Below are 24,534 nucleotides of genomic sequence, written 5' to 3'. Positions count from 1 at the left end.
TTAGTGATGCATTATGAATGTGACTCAGAACATAAGCTGCAACCAATACACATTGTTAGAGATGTCATTTACTTCAACAGAACATTTATTTTTCAAAGATTTAATGATTTTCCTTACTTCACAAGAGGTTGTTAAGTGAAAATTAATCTAAGATTTCTCAAAACTGACTCTTCCATGGACTGTTTAGCTTTTTCTTTTGAACTATTCTCACTGCGAAGAATCGTGCATCTTTCACATGAACTGTGACTGTGCATCAGTAGCCCTGCAGAAGTTCCGGACACTCAAGGGTATGAAAAAAGGCACTGGTCTAATGTCTACTAAGTGTCAGGAGAAAATAATTACAAAATTTGAAAAGACAGGTTCCTCGGAAGTGCAGTGTGGCAGAGCGAGAAAAGCAGTTGATCTGACATTTGTCGAAAAGGTACAATAGTATGGATGTGTGCAAGATGGTACTCCTTCGCATATTGAGGAAAGCCAGTGAACAGGCTGCTGCAGAGACATTTCAGAAATGCTAGAATTATCAGCTATCATTTCCCTGGAGCCTGACCATCCAGATCACCTAATCTTGATCCATGTGACTTCTGCTTCTGGAGTTATCTAAAAGATGATGTGTTCAGTACTCCAGTTACAAATGTAGCTGAATTGAAGGCACAATCTGCACAACACATTCTGAATGTGACCCCTGAGACACTTTGACCTGTTGTGGATTTCAACTTGCGGCAGAAAATGGTGGACAGCATATTCAACATGCCTTGCGCCAGTTTCACAACAATTAGAAAAACAAATGTCTTTTCCTTTTTTGCTGTTTTTGGCCCCAGAACAAATAGAAACCAATGTCATTTTGATTTTATGCAGTTTTTGTAATAAGGATAATTAAAAACCAATTTTTCCCATCTGATGTGATTCGATTTTGCTGTGGTAGATGGGCTTATGTAACTGCCGCAACTGTTGACTGCCAAACCTGTATAGTCATTCACATTGAACAGTATGGATGGTGTAGTATGCCAACAGCTGTCATATTGCAACCATCTGTCATTTGCAGCTGACTTTAATTATGGATATCCTGTTACTTCGGATTGTGTACGTCACGTTTTTGGTTTTACACATATCCGTCCAACTGCGATAGGTCACATCTTCGTTGTCATGGTTTTCAATTTTCTATATTTTAGTTTTCTTTATCTTTAATATATTTTGCATCATTGTTTTACTTTTGGTATGCAGCCTACATTAATGTTTAATTATTATTTCTTGTCAAATGCATTTGTTGTATTGCACTTCATTTGTTTTAGTGTGATTCTATGGATTTTCTTAGTAATACTGTTTTAGAACATCTGCATCAGGTTACTTTGTGAGGTAGTCTGGGGGTGAGGCATTGATGTTATTAGTAACTGTATTTTCTCAATAGGGAGGTGCCTACTTGTTTTCTGCTCAAGTGTCTATTATCCAGATCTGCTGGGTGTACTCAAGATGCAGCTGCCAGAGCCACTATATGGTAAGCTACTTTTTGCAGATTAGCAACATGCATTTTGATTGTTTGTAACATCATTTTTCCCTTGATGTTGGCTTTATTAAGTCAATGTCACATCCCTGACCATTTGTAGTAGGTCACAAGGTTGTATTATTTTTGTCTATGAGTGTTTATTTATAGATTTAGTCCTGTTTTTCTTTGGTGAGGCCCCATTTACCTTGAGTCTCACTGGCAGACTCCACATTTTTCATGCCTCACCCACACAGGCTGTCTCATACTACTGCAATTTTTTTTTTTATTTTTTGCATGTGATTTGTACAGGTTTGTCATACGCAATATAGGTATGTCCTGTGGTTGGTTTGCAGCCTAGTCTTAATGGCCCCTCTATATTCATTTATTTTGTTTAGTGTGCTACCAAGTCCTTACAAACTGTTACAGTAGCATCTGAAGATAAGATTAGCAGCCTGAAACCTGGGTTGTTGACATGTCTTTATGCAAATAAAGTAACTTCAAAATTAAAACTGCGGCAGATTTTGTTCATCAAGAACAATGCAATTAACAGCTGTGCATGACCCACTACGAGAATATTATATTGCTTAAGTGCATACATCAATCTTTCATGTTCTCTCTCAGTTCAGTGATTTCAGGAGCAAAATTTTCAGCTTTATGATTTATAGCTGTGTTTCTTTGTGTCTTTTACTAAAAGGCACATATCATGTAAGTGTCACTGAATAACTCACACAAATTATCCCAATTATATCATTCCTTGATGGTCATAACAAAGTAAGGGAAATCAAAGCTCACATAGAAAGATTTAAGTGTTTGTTTTTCCCATGCACTGTTTAAGAGTGGAGTGGCATAGTAGTAGTCTGAAGGTTGTTCGATGGACCCTCTACCAGCCACTTCAAATATGAATTGCAGAACAGTAATGTACATGTAATATCTTCTTAAGTTTATTAAAATTAAATTTTCTCTTATATAAAAATGTATCACTTCTACTTATGTCTACATTCTCTGCATCAAGAGTGATTATGTTTACTTTATCTCTTGTTATGTTTGTGAGAACATGATCAATGCATGTTGGCGTACTGAGTTTATGTGGTTACAGTTAGAACACTGGAGTAAGTTGACATGATGGAAATAATTAATGCTATTATTGAATGAGTCAACGCTGAGGTTTCCAACAAACATCATGTACATTTTATACACTGATGTATTATCTAGCAAGTCCTCTAAACAATTCAAAAATTATTCTATGCCTTGTGACCCATACAGAGCTGCTATAATCAAACCTTTAAATACCGTACAGGTGGCAACAAAAACTAATGAGTCATGTAACATGTGCATTTAAATTACCAAAGCAAGCTTCAGTTCACACATGCACCTCTGAATGATACAAAACATAGATTATAATCATGCATTGATTAAACCCACATAAAGATATCATTCTAACGCTCTGAAGGAACCCTAGATAGTACTAGGATTATATCTTTTGAAGGAGATCTAATTGTTCAATGATGAAATGGGAAAACAACAGAGAATTTTGTTATTAAGAAAAAGCACCATCACACAGCGCCCAGTAAGCCCAAAATTCTCTACAAGGTGCGACAATGAAGTAATCAAACTGATTTTCTTTGCAAAATGTGGCAACCCTGAAGGCTTGCATATCCACAATATCTTTGACCTTGGTCTATAAGCTGCTTCAAGTCCAAGCGGCACATCGATGCAACTGCTCAGTCTTGAGTTGTGCTGTAAGAAGTAAACACGTGTTTGTGTCTCTTATCACAGAAATGGAACCGCATAATACTGTGCAACGGTAAGCCATTTCTTTTCACATTAAATTGGGTGAAAACGTGACGACAACTTACGGTAAGCTTCAGAAGGCTTTTAGAGAGGAGGTTATGTCAAGGGCAGAGAGACCTGTGAAATTTGGTTGAACATGTTTTCCAAAAACTGTTTTGAACAGATAGTTACACAAGCCAAGTGCAACAGGAATATTTTACATGTCATAGCTACAAACAGGCATTATCTTATTGATGGTGTCAGTATAGAGACGGGGATTACTGATCATGATGTCATCACAGCAATGATGATTACTGAAATTAATAAATCAATCAAGAAGCTCAGGAGATTATTTTTTGCTAGAAAGCGCAAGTAAGCACTTGTTAGCATTCCACTTATACAGTGAATGGACATCATTTATTTCCGGTAGGACAGACACAGAGGAATACTTGTCAAAGCATAAACAGATTGTAAATCACATTCTAGAGAAGTAAGTATGAGTGAGTGCATAAAGGACTGACAAAATTCAGAAAATTCTGAGGTAACAAAGACTGTTGCACTCTTAGTTCAAAAGAGATTGCGCACAGGCAGTAGGCAAAAATTTGAGGTTCATGCGCCTGTAAAAAGAGTGATGCACAACACATACAACAACTACAACTGACATACTTTCACAAAAGATCTTGTCAAGAATGCAAGAAAATTCTGATCCCACCGAAACTTGCTAAGTGGATAGAAGATCACTTGTTGATGAGTCTGCTGTGGCAATAGAAGGTACCAAAAGGAAATATCAAGTTTCAATTTTGCATTAAGAAATTGTTCACACTGGAAAATCATGTAAACATACGGCTATCTGACCATCGCACAGACTCCCTTATGGCATAGATGGCCTTGGCATAGAGAAGCAACTAAAAAAGAGTTGAAAACAAGCAAGTTGCCAAGTCCAGATGGACTCCCAATTCGATTTTACAAGGTGTACAGTTTCTTAACTTAGCTTGCATTTATTGTGGATCTGTTGCCTTGCACAAAGTCCCAATGCACTGAAAAAAAGTGAAAGTGACTCCAGTATATAAGGTTAAGAGAACAGATTCACAAAATTACATAACATATCCTTAATGTCAGTTTGCTGCAGAATTCCTGAACATATTTTCAGTTCGAATGTAATAAATTCTCTTGAGAAGGAAAAGTTTCTGTCCGCAAATCAGCATGGTTTTAGGAAGCATCACTCATGTAATACTCAGCTTGCCCTTTCCTCACATGATATCCTAGGAACCAAGCACGAAGGGCAACCGACAGATTCCATATTCCTATTCTGAAAGTCATTTGACACAGTGCCCCTTTGCAAACTGTTAACAAAGGTACAAGCATAAGGAACAGGTTCTTAAGTAATAGAACACAGTACACTGTTCTCGACAGTTACTCTTCATTCACATAAATGGTATTGTCAGGAGAGCTCCTGGAAAGTGTGTTAGGACCACTATTATCCTCTATATACATAAATGATCTGAAAAATGTAGGCTAATGCAGACAAGTAGGAAAAACAATTTGGAAAGTGTGTTAGGACCACTATTATCCTCTATATACATAAATGATCTGAAAAATGTAGGCTAATGCAGACAAGTAGGAAAAACAATTTGGTAATGTTCGAATACAGTTATTAGTAAGTGCTGCTTAACACAATCAAGTTGATTAAATATTTTGGTATCACGTTGCAAAGTGACATGAAATGGAATGAGCTAAATCAACATAATTGCCATGTGAGTTGAAATGAATGAACCATATTTGTGTATCCAAGTCGAAGAACAATGCCACCAGTAATGATAGACAAGACATCATCATCAGCCTCCTGAAATATTTTGCCAGCAAGGAAAGCTTTCTGTGGCAAAAGATGTAAAAATGAGATGGGATGAGTTGCACCTGTACAGGGAAAAAGGGAATATTTTCCAATCAAAGATTGTAAGAATGCAATGCACTGTAGCCAACATACAGTGAAGAGCACCACTGTTATAGACCAAAATATCCCAAGGCAACCGACCATGTCACTTTTTTTGGACTGTGTATAGTGTCACAGCAAACATACATGAGGATTTTCTCAGTTATATTGTGGTTAAAAATTTATTGTGGTCAGCTAATAGACCAGAAGACATGGAAAACAACTGTAAATGTACAAGTTGTTCAAGAAATTTGTATCACAGTACTCTCGTGATTTAATCGCAATTCCATGGCAATTCCTTCACAGTTACTGTGGATTTACTGACAATTTCCTTGCATGAAACCTGAATATGGCAAATACTCTTAAGAAATTATCTTTAATTTTTCCTTTATTAGATGTATAATTATGACATTGCCAAGTGGGATGATCAACACTAATATTCCTCTTGTTAATTACAACAGATAAAAATACTGTAATGCTGTGAACTTGCTGATCACAAGCACAAGCACATATCAAATACTTACGTCAGCAAGGTTCTGAAGCACAGGGGCAGCAATGAAAACTACATATGGTGCAAATTCGGCTGTTCTTAATACTTTAAGAGCTTGTGGTTCCACATCTAAAATGGCCATTCTTCCTTCTTGGTGAATTTTCCTGATTGTCTCCAGTTTTGTACCATACATTGCATCTTCATGTGTCCCTAATGAAATCAAAATCATGCATATTTTGGTTGATAAACATCAATTTGCACATAAATAACTGCTGAAGATAAATTACATTTATAGTGAATTACGTAATAAGTTTTGCTTTTTTCTTTCTATATTCTCTGACAAAAATCTTTGATAACTGTAAATAATTACAGGCTCATTTAAATTCAGTTAAATATCATTAGCCTTGTCTATATAAAAGTTCACTGTAAAATGCCATTAACTGTAAACATTTTTTGAGTTCCAGAAAGTTAAAATAACAACAAGCACATATCATCAAGTAAATGCATAGTTCAAATTTATAACATTGCCCTCACCATCACAAGTACAAATTCTTTAAAAGTCTACCTGCTGAGTTAGTAACGTTCTGTGGAGAGGTCTGTGTAGTTCAGATAAGCTGGAGGGGAGGTTTTAGTGGTATGGGTTATGAAGCAGCCATTGAATTCAAGCATGTTGTGCCACTGGGTGGTCAATGTTGTTTTTGGCCTCAATCTGGTGGTGGTTGGTTTGGTTGTCATGCCGACATAAAAATTTGTGCAGTGACTGCAGCAGAGTTGACATTGCCATGGTTGCTTTCGGAGGTGACCCTGCCTCTGATGGGGCAGAAGGAGACTGTGTCAGGATTGTAGTAGGAAATGCTGAGTGGGTGGATCAGGTAGGTCTCGCACTTGGATCTTCCACAGGAATATAATCGCTGTAGCAAGGGGCGGAGAGTGGGAGGGGCATAAGGATGGACTAGGATGTTGTGTAGGTTGGGTGGGTGATGTAATGCCGCTATAGGAGGTGGTGGTAAGGGTCTTCAGTGGGTGTCCCTCTTTTCTGGGCAAGGTAATAAATAATCACAGCCCTTGCGAAGGTTACAGTAATATTGGATGATGACAGGGGTGCTCTTTTGTATTTGAGTCTTGGGGGTGGTGGGAGAACTACAGATGTCTGACGATATGATACAGGAAATATTTTTGAGAACTAGGCTGGATAGTGGGGGCGGGGGGAGTTTTGTGTCCATCTCTGAATGCCTTAATTAGACCTTCAGTGCGTAATGGGCAAGAGAATTCTTGTCACTGCAGATATGCTGCCCATGAGTGCCCTGGCTGTATGGGAGTGATTTTTTGGTAGAACGGGTAACAGCTATCAGAATACACGTACTGTTGGTGGTTAGTAAGTTTCATACAGAGAGGTAGAGGTCAATGTCCATGAAGGTGGCATCTTGGGTTAAGCAAGACCAGGTGAAGTGTGTTGGGGGAGAGGAGCACAGGTTATTTCAGGATTAATTTCCTCTCTATAGCAGTTGAAAGTTCTTGGCAAATTAAATCACTGTGCAAGACTGAGACTCAAACATAGAACACTGTCCTTGTTCTGCCAACTGAGGTCCAGGGCCCAGGCCATGACTACTTAACTGCCCTCACTGCCTTATTTCCACAAGTACCTATCTCTTATCTTCCAACAATACAGAAGTTCTTTGGCATACCTTTCAGGACTAGCACTCTTGTAAGAAAGGATACTGGGGTAACAAAAATCTCACAATTCTTTCTAAAAGAGCTAGCTAACTATTGGCATCAAGTAGCTATTAGGATCCAATTTAAATTTTATACAATATCTGTCTTGAGACCAAATGATGCTTTCAAAAGTTATCTGTTGTATATCCCCCCCACACACACACACATGCACACATTTTTACATGCCTGTGTACTGAACTAGAGCATCTTTAACAACTTCCAAAGTTGGTAAACTTGATGTATTAATACATAATATAATTCTATATACAAAGACAGTAACTTGTTCTCGAAAGAACAGTTACTGTTGATGACCGTGCAGCTTTTCCCTGGAATAAATGATGACTAACTGGAAACCTGAGCTGCCGACAGGTGTTGTTGATATACCTCGATGTGGACAGCTGAAAATGTGTGTCCCGACCGACTCGAACCCGGGATCTCCTGCTTACATGGCAGACGCTCTATCCATCTGAGCCACCAAGGACACAAATGAATAGCGCGACTGCAGGGACTTATCCCTTGCACGCTTCCCGTGAGACTCACATTCCCAACTGTCCACAATTCTACATATGTATTGTACCTTGTAGACATTTGCCCAACCACTCATTACTCGCGCACGCTTTGGCGATTCCCGTAAGAGTTTGGGCAACCTGTGCGCATTCGCACAGACGAAGGTCAATGGCTGGGTAGCCTTTAACTATATATACAAAGACAGTAACTTGCTCTCAAAAGAACAGTTACTGTTGATGACCGTGCAGCTTTTCCCTGGAATAAATGATGACTAACTGGAAACCTGAGCTGCCAGTCAGTCATAATACAATTGTTCTTTTCCATACACTGGAATATGCTAATGTTTCTTCTGATGAGCAGAGGTGGGAAATCATATTCTCACTCATTTGTCTCAAACTTAGTGTAACATTTCATCATGACTAAGTTCCATTCAGCTGCAGATTCTACAGCCAGTGAATAATACGATTCTTCCGTGTCCCATAAAATGCTCAATTCTTTTGGTTTCTTATAACATCCTCAAAGCTGTTACGTAGAATATTTGTTATTTTCACTTTACCTTCAGGTACCCTTCATCATCTCATTTTGTTCATTTATTGTGTGTGCTTCGCTTGTCTTAACACACACACCCAAAGTAATGCTCATTTTATTTGCTGATTTTATTCAGCCACTTTGCTATGGTCAACAGGCACATAAACAAGATTAAAAACATATGTATTTAGCACTGTTAAGTCAAGAACACGAAAGTTGTATAAAAAACGGTAGTACATGAGTGATGATCTTTGAAAAACAAAGAAAGTGTTAAATAGAAAATAATAATACAATATTTTGGAGGATAGGCAAGTAACATGTGGAATGATTCGGCTTCTGTTTCAACAGAAGCAGGCAATAAGTTCCCAACAACTGGACAGGGAAGAAAAGCAAAGTATAGTTTAATGTTAAAAATGAGTGCTGCTGATACTTTTATAATCAGTAGGGCTTTTTTTGGTCTTCTCTGCATTGAAGCTATGGCACCATGTGTCATATTCTCAAGACCCTACCACACTTCATAAGCAGTAATGATGAAATACACAGCATAAAGTCAGCACAGACACCATCACTGCTTCTGAAGTAATTTCTGACATTATAAAAAGTTTGTTGCACAATAGAGATGTTGATTCACCAGTTTCCATGAAGTAAGAGATAAAAGAATATTGCAAAAATTGTAAAATTAGGGATGTTGGGGAGGGGGGGGGGGGGGGGAGACCAATGAAAAGTCGTAAGCTAATAAGGGTACAATTATTGTTTGTGATTTCTAAGTAGTCACCATGAATAACTTCAAGTACATTCAGCTGAACAGCAGAAGTAATAATACTTCCTATACTATTGGACCACTGTGGCAAAGCTATGCAGTCCGGCAACAAGTGAGGCAACCACATGTAACTCCAGTGCTGCATGTTCGAACAAGTGCTGGTAATACTGAAATGGTCCCCATATGACTAGTGACACACATGATTGGGGCAGTCGAGCTGCACTGCCAACAGATCAGCTGAGCCAATGTAGCCGTGTGCGTGTGTGTGTGTGTGTGTGTGTGTGTGTGTGTGTGTGTGTGTGTGTGTGTGTGTGCGCACATGCGTGTGTACAGCAAACAAACTATGTGAACATATACATTATCTGATACTCACCGTATTCTAAATATTCATTTGCTGCTATGTCTGCCATCATTTCATCATGTGACACAAAGTAATAATTTCTACCATTTTCTTCATCATTTCTTGGTGGCCTCGTTGTATCTGAAATTCAAAATCAGTAATAGCATTACTGCATTTTTCTCTTACATAGGTTATTATTTTATGCATTCAGTGATAAGTAACCTACACATTTAAAAACAGATATGCGAAAAATCAGTTATGATTTTGAAGCACAAAAAATTTCATGTAGATTCAGTATTCTGTTCTTATTATGTTACATTCATCAAGGGTCACTCAGTGCGTCCGTAGAAAATAAAACTTTCTGCTTTATAAAAGACTATCTTTATATCACCTCAAAGTAACCTCCCTAGTTTCATCATCTATCCATCTTTATATGCTCTGCCAAGCAGCTTCTAGGAAGATGGTTAAGAATGTTTCGAGGTCTAAAAGTAATGTTCACAGATAGTTCTTTTATGCTGACAACAGAAATAAATCACCTGGGACAAGAACAGGACCCAATGTAGATACAAGGGTATCAAGATCCAAAACTCTTAAAAATGTGTGTTTTGTCTAATACAGGCTAGAATCTCATTATGTGAAACATGATTCCATATAGGTCTCACTTTGAGCACTTATTGCAAATTATTTCAAAAAGGCGGAAATTTAAGCGAGAGGGGATGTGGACAAACTGAAAGAACCAGAGACTGTAGACAGTTTCACAGGGAGCATTAGGGAACGATTGACAAGAACAGGGGGAAAGAATACAGTAGAAGAAGAATGGGTAGCCTTGAGTGATGAAATAGTGAAGGCAGCAGAGGACCAAGTACGAAAAAAGATGAGGGCTAGTAGAAAGCCTTGTGTAAAACAAGAGATACATTGAATTTAAATGAAGTAAAGAAGGAATACCAAAATGCAGTAAATGAGGGAGGCAGAAGAGAAATGAAATGTCTAAAAAATGAGATACAGGAAGTGCAAAATGTCTAAGCAGGAATGGCTAGAGGACAAATGTAACAACGTAGAAGCATATATCAGTAGTGGTAAGATAGATGCTGCTTACAGAAAAAGCAGTAGAGGAAAGCAAAGAAAAATTTGGAGTAGTAATTAAAGTCCAAGGAGAAGAAATAAAAACTTTTGAGGTTTTCTGATGATGTAATTCTCTCAGAGACAGCAAAGGACCTGGAGGAGCAGTTGAGCGGAATGGACAGTGTCTTGGAAGGAGCATATAAGATGAACATCAACAAAAGCAAAACGAGGATAATGGAATGTAGTCGAATAAAATCTGGTGATGCTGAGGGAATTAGATTAGGAAACGAGACACTTAAAGTAGTAGATGAGTTTTGCTATTTGGGCAGCAAAATAAATGTGTTGGTCGAAGTAGGCTGGATATAAAATGAAGACTGGTAATGGCAGGAAAAGCATTTTTGAACAAGAGAGAATTGTTAACTTTGAGTATAGAACTAAGTGTCAGGAGGTCTTTTCTGAAAGTATTTGTGGGGAGTGTAGCCATGTATGGAAGTGAAACATGGACAATAAACGGTTTAGACAATAAGAGAATGGAAGCTTTTGAGATGTGATGCAACAGACGAATGCTGAAGATTAGATGGGTAGATCACATAACTATTGAGGAGGTACCGAATAGAATTGAGGAGAAGATAAATTTGTGGTACAACCTGCCTACAGGAAGGGATTTGTTGGTAGCACACATTCTGAAGCATCAAGGGATCATCAATTTAGTACTGGAGAGAAGTGTGGGTGGTAAAAATTGTAGAGGGAGACCAGGAGATGAATACAGTGAGCAGATTCAGAAGAATGTAGGTTGCAGTAGTTACGTGGAGATGAAGAGGCTTGCGCAGGATAGGGTAGCATGGAGAGCTGCATCAAACCAGTCTTGGGATTGAATGACCCTTTGTGATCCAAGGTTCTACTTTTTAATATGGAAAGCTTAAGAAAGTTTGCAGGTGCATCCCCATGTGTGGAAGTAGACTTCTATTTAATTAACCCTTTTCTGGTTATTTAAGGAAGTGTTGAGGTTTAGTGAGCATGCATGCGTTCGGAAGGCAGAAGCATTGTTACAGGTCCTGGAGCCACTAGCTAGTGGGAGATAGTATTTAATGGAGAATGCCAACTTGGTGAGGTCTAATTGAAGCAAATAAATTCCCCATTTGTTTCCAGTGAACTCTGACCAGTTTTCTCTGTGGAGATTATTAGCAGAAGTTGCTAGGAGCATGAGGTGGTCTATGAGCTGTGTATGCATTATCCAGTCCAGCAGTCAGATCATGGAATCTTTCTGAAAGTAGATGAATTGCTACAGGGCATTTATTATTGATATACTAGTAATGACAATGGTAATTCTATTTTGCAGGCTGAGATGTGGCAGTGATATGTAATCACGGGCTACGCACGCTGTTGATGTACTTGTTTCTGTAAACATAAGAACTGAGCAACAGGAGCAGAGGTTAGAACAGGTGTATGGGTGTGTTTGACTATTTAAAAGTGTTTGGCGAAAACCACATGTTGATCAGAGTTTTAGATCATGAACCATTTCAGTTTCAATTAAACACAAAAATCATAATTTGTAATACCACGTAAAGGCAAGAGGTGACAATGTTGTACTGGTGGGATGACAGTACACCAAAGGATCATCATGGCAGGCTTTGGAGCAGATTTACAGAAAATCGTTGGAGAGCTGAAAGCACAATCTCAAGGTTAAAACACAAATTCCAAGGGCAGACATTCCTTGGCAACCAGCATATGGGTGAGTCCTAGGAATGAATAACCAAGGAGAGAAAAATATTCCATCAGAAACACACACATTATAGAATAAGAATGCAGCAAGAATTATTTTAGAGTGTGTTCCGAAAAAGTTTTCACTTGGGAAACAAACGTAGGGCACTAGCATTTTGATAAGTAAATAATTATTTAAGTCACTTGTGTTATGTCACAGCAGACTCAAAAGTTGTAGGTCAGAGTGACAGACCATTGTGTGGAACAGGCCTACCTACCTCAGACTGGTTATATCAAAAGCTTGGCATCTCTTCATTTCATATCAATAATACAGAGTACATACAGTTGTGTAGTCAGTGATTTTAATATTTTTGCTGGTGATAAAAAGAGCCATGGTTAACTGAATAAAAATTATGACGCATCATACGATATCACTTAACCATGTCGGTAAGTTCAATGAGGTTAATTATCCAGTTGTGTACAGGCTCATGGTTGCTGCCACTTGTCGATAATGACCATACGGTTGTGACTATGGGATTAGCATATTTTGTGTCTTGAAGATATTGTGTGACTTAATACCAGCAGATCCAAAACTATACTAATGGTTTGTGTCTTCAGTCCCGTGTACCAGAGCAGCAGAATGTTTGTAGTGTTATGTGCAAGTAACTAATTCGGTAGGGCAGAATTGTCTTGTCAGTCAGAATTAGCTGAACTGCGATGAATACTATTGTCAACTTTGCATGGATCTACACTGTAATTGGACAGGTAAATATACTGCTCACTGTGTGGCAGCAGGAGAACACACACATAAAAAAAGGTTATATTTATGCAAGCTTTTGGAGCCAGTGATTCAGTCTTTCCTTCTCATCCTGCCCCGAAAGTCTCTTCTGACCCACAATTCTGTGGGACTTTTCTGAGATCTACCTCTTTATCTAGACCTATCCATTCCTTTTTTTCTTCACATCTCTTCCTTCTCCTTCAACCCACCTGCCAGAAGAAGAAACCACCAATTCCGAAAGCCTTGCATAAGTATAGCCTCCTTTTATGTGTTTTCTCCTACCGCCACTTGGTGGGTAATTTCTTTAACTGTGCGATTACATTATACTGTCATGAATTGATTATTTTCGTTTGCATCAAGTCTGCAAACACATGTACGCCAACTTAACTGAAGGTTTGTCATTGATAAAATACGAGGGCATGCTGAAAAAGTAATTCATCCAAATTTGTTGTGTGAAAACTCATAAAGCTGTTAAAAAATAAAAATAAAAAAAAACACACAACAAAAACAAACGTTATTAACATTCTTCATCTTATTCTTCACATTTACATATTGGTAGCATGTAACATGGTAGTGTGTAATAAAGCTGCATTCTTGCATGAGAAACAATGTGCTGTAAACAGGTTTTTAATTTGAAGAGTTTATCCACAAATGGAGTACCCTCTCCTTCAGCATAATAATGCCAGAACACATATGAGTGGCACAACATCTACAACAATCCAGTTCCTTGGGTTCACTGTCATTGATCATCCTCCATACAGTCCCAACTTGGGCCCATCTCATTTTTATCTGTTTCCAAACTTAAATAACATCTTTGCAGACATCACTGTGATAGTGACAAAGTGGTAAAAGCAGAGGTGAGGTTGTGGCTCCGCCACCAATGTCAGACATTCTACAGTGACAATATAACAAAACTGGTCTCTCGTTGGGAGAAATGTGTTCACAGCCAGGGTGATTATGTTGATAAATAATGTTTGTTTTATTTAAAAACCATCAAGAGTTTTCACATAGAAAGTTTGGAAGCATTGCTTTTCAGCAAGCCCTCATATATTCGATTTTGGTGGTGGTGGTTAGAGTTTAACGTCCCGTCGACAACGAAGTCATTAGAGACGGAGCTCATGCTCGGGTTAGAGAAGGATTGGGAAGGAAATCGGCCGTGCCCTTTCAAAGGAACCATCCCGGCATTTGCCTGAAGCGATTTAGGGAAATCACGGAAAACCTAAATCAGGATGGCTGGAGACGGGATTGAACCGTCATCCTCCCGAATGCGAGTCCAGTGTGCTAACCACTGCGCCACCTCGCTCGGTATTCGATTTTACAGACTAGTTTGTTCATTCTGTAATGGTGCACTGACCCCACTCTGAGTGCTGTAGTAGACATGCAAGTTTCAATTAGGTGGACACATGGGAGCACAGCCTAAGCACAACTGCAGCAGAGCTAAGTAGAATAGGTTTAACAGCTAGAGAATGTGTGGCTGAACTTCAAGTATGCAGCTTCTGAAGGTAGGCCCATGTCATAACTATGTCACACACACACCTGTTAGATCACTCATTAGAATCCCTGACAGTGCGCTTAATATTATGCTGCAGAACTGAGCTTTTGGCTGGTTCTTCCTCCATGGGGAAATTCATTTACTGAAACTGCTGGAATGTATTTTCCTCGAAAGTCTGTGCAAAGCAGGTTTAATTCTAATTACTGTAACCTCAAATTGCTAAACCATATTCATTTCATAATTGAAAGGGAGTCAGCCATGTTGCAAGGTAGACTGATTTAATATTGTGGAGGTGCAGAGGATGAATCTTGGTTAGCCAATTCCCAGTTAATCTTCAGCGCAATATCGTGATGAGTGTGTCAGGCAAAATATGCTAAGGATGCAGGGACTTGAATTGCAGTCCCAAGTAGTACTCTATGCTTCACATAGCACCATGAAAGCTATAAGGACAAGATGAAAGACATCTTCACGGAGGAAGGCAAGAGGTTGGTTGTAGTAAATAGGAAACAGTTTCCAAGGAATGCAAGAAGAAGTTGTTATGTACAAGGCAATGTCCCAACTGACTGACTCACTGACTCATCATTGACCAGCCTAAGTCAGCAAGGACAGAAACATGAAATTTGGAGAGGGCATTGCTATTATACTGTAGGCACTGTTTAGGAAGGAATTTTTCAAAATTCCACACCTATGAAAGGTTTTTTAAAATATGTTGCTGTTAACACAACTTTAAAGCTAGACTAATGAAAATTAATATTTGTTTTACCGATCAGAAATAAAGGAATATGTGTTTCAGCATGTTTGGAAATTTAACCCCTGTTGTTGTTGTTGTTGTGGTCTTCAGTCCTGAGACTGGTTTGATGCAGCTCTCCATGCTACTCTATCCTGTGCAAGCTTCTTCATCTCCCAGTACCTACTACAACCTACATCCTTCTGAATCTGCTTAGTGTATTCATCTCTTGGTCTCCCCCTATGATTTTTACCCTCCACGCTGCCCTCCAATACTAAATTGGTGATCCCTTGATGCCTCAGAACATGTCCTACCAATCGATCCCTTCTTCTGGTCAAGTTGTGCCACAAACTTCTCTTCTCCCCAATCCTATTCAATACTTCCTCATTAGTTATGTGATCTACCCATCTAATCTTCAGCATTCTTCTGTACCACCACATTTCAAAAGCTTCTATTCTCTTCTTGTCCAAACTATTTACCGTCCATGTTTCACTTCCATACATGGCTACACTCCATACGAATACTTTCAGAAATAACTTCCTGACACTTAAATCTATACTCGATGTTAACAAATTTCTCTTCTTCAGAAACGCTTTCCTTGCCATTGCCAGTCTACATTTTATATCCTCTCTACTTCGTCCATCATCAGTTATTTTGCTCCCCAAATAGCAAAACTCCTTTACTACTTTAAGTGTCTCATTTCCTAATCTAATACCCTCAGCATCACCCGACTTAACTCGACTACATTCCATTATCCTCGTTTTGCTTTTGTTGATGTTCATCTTATATCCTCCCTTCAAGACACCATCCATTCCGTTCAACTGCTCTTCCAAATCCTTTGCTGTCTCTGACAGAATTACAATGTCATCGGCGAACCTCAAAGTTTTTTTTTCTTCTCCATGGATTTTAATACCTACTCCAAATTTTTCTTTTGTTTCCTTTACTGCTTGCTCAATATAGAGATTGAATAACATTGGGGAGAGGCTACAACCCTGTCTTACTCCCTTCCCAACCACTGCTTCCCTTTCATGTCCCTCAACTCTTATAACTGCCACCTGGTTTCTGTACAAGTTGTAAATAGCCTTTCGCTCCCTGTATTTTACCCCTGCCACCTTTAGAATTTGAAAGAGAGTATTCCAGTCAACATTGTCAAAAGCTTTCTCTAAGTCTACAAATGCTAGAAACGTAGGTTTGCCTTTCCTTAATCTTTCTTCTAAGATAAGTCGTAAGGTCAGTATTGCCTCACGTGTTCCAGTATTTCTACGGAATCCAAACTGATCTTCCCCAAGGTCGGCTTCTACTAGTTTTTCCATTCGTCTGTAAAGAATTCGTGTTAGTACTTTGCAGCTGTGGCTTATTAAACTGATTGTTCGGTAATTTTCACATCTGTCAACACCTGCTTTCTTTGGGATCGGAATTATTCTATTCTTCTTGAAGTCTGAGGGTATTTCGCCTGTTTCATACATCTTGCTCACCAGATGGTAGAGTTTTGTCAGGACTGGCTCTCCCAAGGCCGTAAGTAGCTCCAATGGAATGTTGTCTACTCCGGGGGCCTTGTTTCGACTCAGGTCCTTCAGTGCTCTGTCAAACTCTTCACGCAGTATCGTATCTCCCATTTCATCTTCATCTACATCCTCTTCCATTTCCATAATATTGTCCTCAAGTGCATCGCCCTTGTATAGACCCTCTATATACTCCTTCCACCTTTCTGCTTTCCCTTCTTTGCTTAGAACTGGGTTTCTATCTGAGCTCTTGATGTTCATACATGTGGTTCTCTTATCTCCAAAGGTCTCTTTAATTTTCCTGTAGGCAGTATCTATCTTACCCCTAGTGAGATAAGCCTCTACATCCTTACATTTGTCCTCTAGCCATCCCTGCTTAGCCATTTTGCACTTCCTGTCGATCTCATTTTTGAGATGTTTGTATTCCTTTTTGCCTGCTTCATTTACTGCATTTTTATATTTTCTCCTTTCATCAATTAAATTCAATATTTCTTCTGTTACCCAAGGATTTCTACTAACCCTCTTCTTTTTACCTACTTGATCGTCTGCTGCCTTCACTACTTCATCCCTCAGAGCTACCCATTCTTCTTCTACTGTATTTCTTTCCCCCATTCCTTTCAATTGTTCCCTTATGCTCTCCCTGAAACTCTGTACAACCTCTGGTTCTTTCAGTTCATCCAGGTCCCATCTCCTTAAATTCCCACCTTTTTGCAGTTTCTTCAGTTTTAATCTACAGGTCATAACCAATAGATTGTGGTCAGAGTCCACATCTGCCCCTGGAAATGTCTTACAATTTAAAACCTGGTTCCTAAATCTCTGTCTTATCATTATATAATCTATCTGATACCTTTTAGTATCTCCAGGGTTCTTCCATGTATACAACCTTCTTTCATGATTCTTAAACCAAGTGTTAGCTATGATTAAGTTGTGCTCTGTGCAAAATTCTATCAGGCGGCTTCCTCTTTCATTTCTTAGCCCCAATCCATATTCACCTACTACGTTTCCTTCTCTCCCTTTTCCTACACTCGAATTCCAGTCACCCATGACTATTAAATTTTCGTCTCCCTTCACTATCTGAATAATTTCTTTTATTTCATCATACATTTCTTCAATTTCTTCGTCATCTGCAGAGCTAGTTGGCATATAAACTTGTACTACTGTAGTAGGTGTGGGCTTCGTATCTATCTTGGCCACAATAATGCGTTCACTATGCTGTTTGTAGTAGCTTACCTGCATTCCTATTTTCCTATTCATTATTAAACCTACTCCTGCATTACCCCTATTTGATTTTGTGTTTATAACCCTGTAGTCACCTGACCAGAAATCTTGTTCCTCCTGCCACCGAACTTCACTAATTCCCACTATATCTAACTTTAACCTATCCCTTTCCCTTTTTAAATTTTCTAACCTACCTGCCCGATTAAGGGATCTGACATTCCACGCTCCGATCCGTAGAACGCCAGTGTTCTTTCTCCTGATAACGACATCCTCTTGAGTAGTCCCCGCCCGGAGATCCGAATGGGGGACTATTTTACCTCCGGAATATTTTACCCAAGAGGATGCCATCATCATTTAATCATACAGGAAAGCTGCATGCCCTCGGGAAAAATTACGGCCGTAGTTTCCCCTTGCTTTCAGCCGTTCGCAGTACCAGCACAGCAAGGCCGTTTTGGTTATTATTACAAGGCCAGATCAGTCAATCATCCAGACTGTTGCCCTTGCAACTACTGAAAAGGTTGCTGCCCCTCTTCAGGAACCACACGTTTGTCTGGCCTCTCAACAGATACCCCTCTGTTGTGGTTGTACCTACGGTACGGCTATCTGTATCGCTGAGGCACGCAAGCCTCCCCACCAACGGCAAGGTCCATGGTTCATGGGGGGCATTTAACCCCTATGGGGGTGAAATAGGGGATGAAAATTTTTGTGAAAGTATTTCATTACACAAGCATTTTTGAAGCTAAATCAATGAAAATTTGTATTTAGCATCTCTGTTACAGACAAAAAATATGCATGTCACTGTTTTTGGAAATTCAACCCCCCTTAGGGATGAAATAGGGCCAGACTGATTCACTGACTCGTCATTGCCCAGTCCAAACTGGTAAGGATAGAAACTTGAAATTTTGAGGGATGTAGATCTTATACTGTAGGCATCATTTAAGACGGGATTGTTCACTACTAAGGGGAGTGAAATAGGAGCTGAAAGACTTTATGAAAATACATGACTATTAACACAATTATGAAGCTAAAACTATGAAAATTGGTATTTGGTTTCTCACTAAGAAGTACAAAAATATATGTTTCAGCAATTTTGCAAATTCAACCACTAAGGGGTAAAGTAGTTAAATAGTGGGGGGATTTTTTTTTTAATGAACCATTATTAAAGAACTAAAACGGCATTTTAAAGTTCCATCCATGAAAATGTATATATGGCTTCTCATTTAGAAATTAAAAAAAAAAAAAAAAATGTGTTTCAGTGTTTTTGGAAATTCAACCTCCTCAAGAAGTGAAATAGGGGATGAGAAGTTGTATGAAATTATTTTTTTATGAAAGCTTTTTCAAAGTCAAATCTATGAAAATTTGTATTTGAGTTCTCTTTAACAAATAAAAAAATATGCTTTTTAATGATTTTAGAAATTCAACTCCTAAGTAGGTGAAATGAGGGATCAAAATATCTTTGAAAATATTTTTTTATCTATCTCTATACATAAAAGGCAATGTCTTGACTGACTAGTTGATTCCTCACTGACCAGCCCAAACCACACAAAGAATGGTAACTTGAAATTTGAGTAACATGTTGATTTTACACTGTAAGCGTCATTTAAGAAGCGGTTTTTCAAAATTCCACCTGGGTAAAATAGGGGATGACAGGTTTTTTGAAAATATGTCACTATTAAGACAGTTTTCAAGCTAGAACCACGAAAATTGCACAGTATATTGATTTACAAATTAGCAGTGGGCATAGCAACATTAAAATTTGATTAAATAAAAACAAAAATTGTGGAGACCATACAGTCGACATGAGCAAAGCAGTGGGCACTAAGCTAGTCTAGATATAAAAGACTTGCACAAGCCAGACTGTTGTGGAAAGCTGCGTCAAACCAGTCTTTGGACTAAAGAGCACAAGAATAGCCTTTCAATTTGCTACTGTGTTGGATGTACACCAGAGTTTTTTCTCAGCATGCCCAGGCAGATCACTGACTGTTATAAGGGCATAGTGTGAAAGGCCTGTGTGAAACAACTTTTGAACGGACAATTTTTAAAAATTCAAAGTTGCATACAGTTTGTTTCAGTACCAGAGAGTCTAATGAATATGTGGCAAAGTTACTTTCTTCACCACATGCTTTTTACAGAAAGAGACGTTGAAATGTAGCAATGTGAACCATGTGGACATGAAAACTCAACCCACTAGTAGTTGTTTAACTTACAATTGGCCTACCCAATACACAAGTTCTCATTCTCATCTCTCTAAGCAACATCTAATTTTCTGAAAACTGTCTAATTAAAAAGTTATCTTTATTCAAAATTGTTGGTTTTCAGAATTGTCAGATCTTAGAATGCAAATCTTTCAAAAAGCCAGATTCACTGTCTTGTAGCTCCAAATTTTCTGTATCCTGAAATGCATCATTTTACTAGAATAACATGTTATTTAATGATACATTTTCATCAGAAAATTAAGAGTTTTCAGAAAACTCTTGGTTGAACTTTTCTAAGTCCCTGGGATAAAGAGAACTACCAAAATACTGCTACATAAAATAGAACCTATTTTTATACCATTTTGAGGATATTTAACCAATGTTAATCAAAATTGTTCCACTCCATAATACATATTTGCATTTCCTTTGTTTCCCGTCTTTTATGATTAAACTGAAAATGTTATAATTTTGTCTTCCAATATTATGTGATAGCCGTTCTACATGCATCTTTAAATAAGTACTGTGCACAAAGCCATAGTCAGTCCATACTAAGAAGTCATCGTGCAGTTTTCAGTTTTCATTTAGTCAATCCATGCAAAGACTATAGTCATTATGTTAATCAGTCAGCTGCAAGTTATAGCAGACTCCACTCTAACACATACAAAGGATCATTAATATTTGTTAAGTAACGGTAATGGACAGTCACTTGGATAAAGTTTTAACTGGACACTTTATGAGTATAGACTATGCATTACTGCCAATTGCTTGTGTAATTTGGATTCAATGAAGTCTTCATGAGTCCACTGATCTGTTTATTACAAATGTAAAGTTTACTATATAAAAGCTGATCATCAACCAGGAACAGTAGTAATATCCTGAAAAATCTACTTTGATGGTGTTGTAAAAAGTTATTTCAAAGTTACTTGTAGCACCAAGAATCTGTTAACTGGACACTGAGAGGAGAAGGTAGTAGACTTACAACATTTACTAAAGTTCTGGAGAATTTTATACAGTGCATAAGATTACATTACACAGTACTTACGTGGAATTGGGTATGCGTATTTGTCAGGGTTTTTTGCTATTAGTGTATTTTTTATATGCCTTCTTCCAACACCATGTGCACCTAAGAGAACCAGCGTCTTCCTCTGGAATGCTGTAAGAATACAGACTTAATTACAAATCAATTTCTGCTTAACCAACCAATTTATCTGTGCCAAATTTTGGCAACTAAATCCGTTTTAAGATAATATTAATCATTACATCAAACTTTCCTTGGATTATTTTACCTGCACAGTAACATTCTTCACAGTACATAACTACTTATCTACTAGATTTTCATACAGCAAGAGATACAGTCCTTTGTTTGACAAAAATAAAAATGCATTGTCAGAGGTCCACTACATTTTCCACAGTGATCATGACTGATAGATCTACAGATTTTCAATTAAAATAGTAGTGCCCACCAAATGATACCATATGGAAACAACTGATGTCAGGCAAGATATGCTTTTTCTTCCCCAAACTCACAGCTTACAGAGTAAGGATGAGGCTCTGCCCATCTCTCCTCAGATCAACATTCGATTTAGCAAAAATTAGCAATTCTTCAGCAAGTTCAGTAGTATAAAAATTGTAACTACGCATTCAGTCAGTTTAAATGAACTATTTAATACTTTTCTGAATTGAAGATGAAGTAGAAGACCATAAGTCACACCATCAAATTGTTTGGGATTGATGTAGAAAATTACACAGGTAAGGTAAATTTCTTTGGCACTGAGCAGTTTGAAGGTGAACCTTTCAGTAAGTTCAGCACAACTACACGAAAAGATATATAAAATGTTATACTATCACTAAAAAGAAAATCAGCAGGGTGGTATGGAATACCACAAACATGTTAAAAGCAGTCTCTAAAATACTCCTGCAGCCAGTATCCACAACAGTTGATCACTCCATTGAAGAAAGTTGTTAACCACATATTCTGAAGTATACAGTAGTTAAAACAATATTTAAAAATGATACAAAAGAATATATGGGAAATTTTTGCCCAATACTCTAAAAATATTTGGAAAGATGTCACAAATTCCAAATTTTGTACGAAGATTTAATATCATTTTAAAAAATCAGTACTGATTTCCAAAAGCCAAAAGTGCAATATCTGTTGTCTACCACTTTGCACATGAAATCAGCTCCTCTCTAAACAACTCCCTACATGCCACATTTATTATTATTATTATTATTATTATTATTATTGTGACCTATCAAAATCCTTTGCTAGTGTGAACCACCTGCATGACCATAAGGAAAGTAGTATATCACAGCTACTTCAGATTTGTAATTAGCATGGAATTATATTCTGTGGCAGGTGCTGGCTGTTCATATGTTGTGCACTCATATATTTCTCAAAAAAGTCTCACAAAGTGTGTAAAAAAAAATGGACTGCCAAAAGGAAAAATTCCAGACATGAAGATCTGATTCAGAACTGTGGGCATTCCTCTGACAATCATGGAGATTCAATATGCTAGGAAGAGGGTGTCCTTGCAACATACAGTAATTTGTAATATATGTAAAATAATGAACATAACAAAGTTGTGGGTGCCTATAATAATGAACATAGTACAAGTAACATTTTACTGTCATTCATTATAATGTAGGTCTATACAACTCATCTCCCCCCCCCCCCCCCCCCCATTTCAGGCTTCTTTCAAGTGGCTTAAATCTTTCTGATGTTGTTTCTGACATAACTGAAGGTATTTTAAATCTGTCTTTACATCTACAACAAAATGCGTACTTTTGTCAGCAAATGGGTTTTGTTCTATTAAAATACAGTATCATCAGTGGTCTGTAATGAAACATATTTACAATCTGTCTTTCTTTCAGCATCTAAAAACAGCTTGTTACAAAAGATGTTGGCGTTATGATATATCATGTCTGCTGTTTTCTTGCAGGTTTTTCAGGTATTCTCCAGTTTTACACTGTGTTTTTGTGGCAAAGACAGACTTACAAAACCTTCAATTATTGTAACAACAACATTAATAAAAAGATAGATTGCTACTCACCATATAGAGGCACTGTTGAGTCACAGACAGACAACAAAACATTGCTGCAAATACGAGCTTTCAGCCAAAAGGCCTTCTCCCCACATAGAAAACACAAACGTATTCATGAATTCATGAAACCAGAATCATGAATTCATGGAACCACAACTATCTCCCCTCCCCCCCCCCACCACACACACACACACACACACACACACACACACACACACACACACACACACACACACAAACAAACAAACAACCACTGTCTTTGGCCACTGAGGACAGACTGCAAGCAACTGTGTTGATGGGAGAAGCAATCAGGGTGGTGAGGTTAAGGAGGAGGCTGGTGTGAGGAGGGGGAGGGGTAACAGGGGAGGGGGAGGTTGTGGTTGTAGTGCTGTTTGTGTTAGCATGCAGGGATATGGTGTGGAAAGGTGGAATAGAAGGATGTGTAGTATTAGAGTGGGAGTGGGGAAGGGATAGGCAGGTGAAGGAGGGGGACTAGCAGGAGATGCAGGCTATGTTACAGGGAGAGTTCCCACCTCTGCAGTTCAGAGAAGCTAGTGGTGGTAGGGTGGGTGTGTGGGTGGGTGTGTGCATGCGCGCATTCTCTTGCACATGTGTGTGTTTTCTGAATTAGAAGGCCTTATGACCAAAAGCTCGCATATATAACAGTCGTTTTGTTGTGCTTGTGTGTCACTCAACATTGGCCTCTATATGGTGAATAGCAATCCATCCTTTTCATAATACTGCCATTATTCCATCTTGGATAGTCCATTGTTCAGTTATTATAAAGCACATATGGCAAATATGGTCACACAAATGAAGATTTTTTTCTGAAACTTAAATTTTTTGTAGCTTAGCTTTTACAATATTTTGTTCTACAGTTAGAATACCATCTAGAAATATTTCAAACATTTATTTGCATACTCTATTTTTTATATTCTTGTTTGTGTAGTGTTTAAGTGTCAACTTTCACAAACATTGTATGTCACTGTACAACTATATAACTTTTTTGATGTGCTCAACGCCCTTCACTGTACTTGTAGCAACTAAAACTTGCTGCCATCTGAAAACCCTTCAGTCATCAGTAGCAAATTTACAGTACTTGTTGCCAAGTAAAAATTTGCTTCTTTTAGCAAAATAAAGCAGAGTTTACACAATGTCACCTCACTAAAAACCTAATGCAGTTGCAACTGCGAAAGAATACTGAAACATTGGTTTATTAAACAAGGTCAAAAGCTTATGAAAAGGCACAGTCTCGGTATAAAAATAAACATGTAATTTCTTCACTTTTCTTGTTGCA

General features: G+C 38.1%; 1 protein-coding gene across 3 annotated transcripts in view; it reads right to left on the bottom strand.

Annotated features, from left to right (window-relative positions):
* LOC126481650 (peripheral plasma membrane protein CASK) overlaps positions 1–24,534 on the bottom strand; it is a 650,466-nt gene that overhangs the window by 11,863 nt on the left and 614,069 nt on the right. For all 3 annotated transcript variants that reach the window (XM_050105580.1, XM_050105572.1, XM_050105588.1), the window contains 3 exons: positions 21,236–21,346; positions 9,552–9,659; positions 5,705–5,880 (listed from right to left, as the gene is read on the bottom strand). In XM_050105580.1, the coding sequence (XP_049961537.1) occupies positions 5,705–5,880; positions 9,552–9,659; positions 21,236–21,346 (395 nt within the window). The remainder of the gene's footprint in view (positions 1–5,704; positions 5,881–9,551; positions 9,660–21,235; positions 21,347–24,534) is intronic.

This window comes from Schistocerca serialis, chromosome 1, assembly GCF_023864345.2.
Source record: "Schistocerca serialis cubense isolate TAMUIC-IGC-003099 chromosome 1, iqSchSeri2.2, whole genome shotgun sequence".
Taxonomy (NCBI): Eukaryota; Metazoa; Arthropoda; class Insecta; order Orthoptera; family Acrididae; genus Schistocerca; species Schistocerca serialis.
Note: the sequence above shows the minus strand (reverse complement) of the source record. Positions and strands in the feature narration are given on the sequence as shown.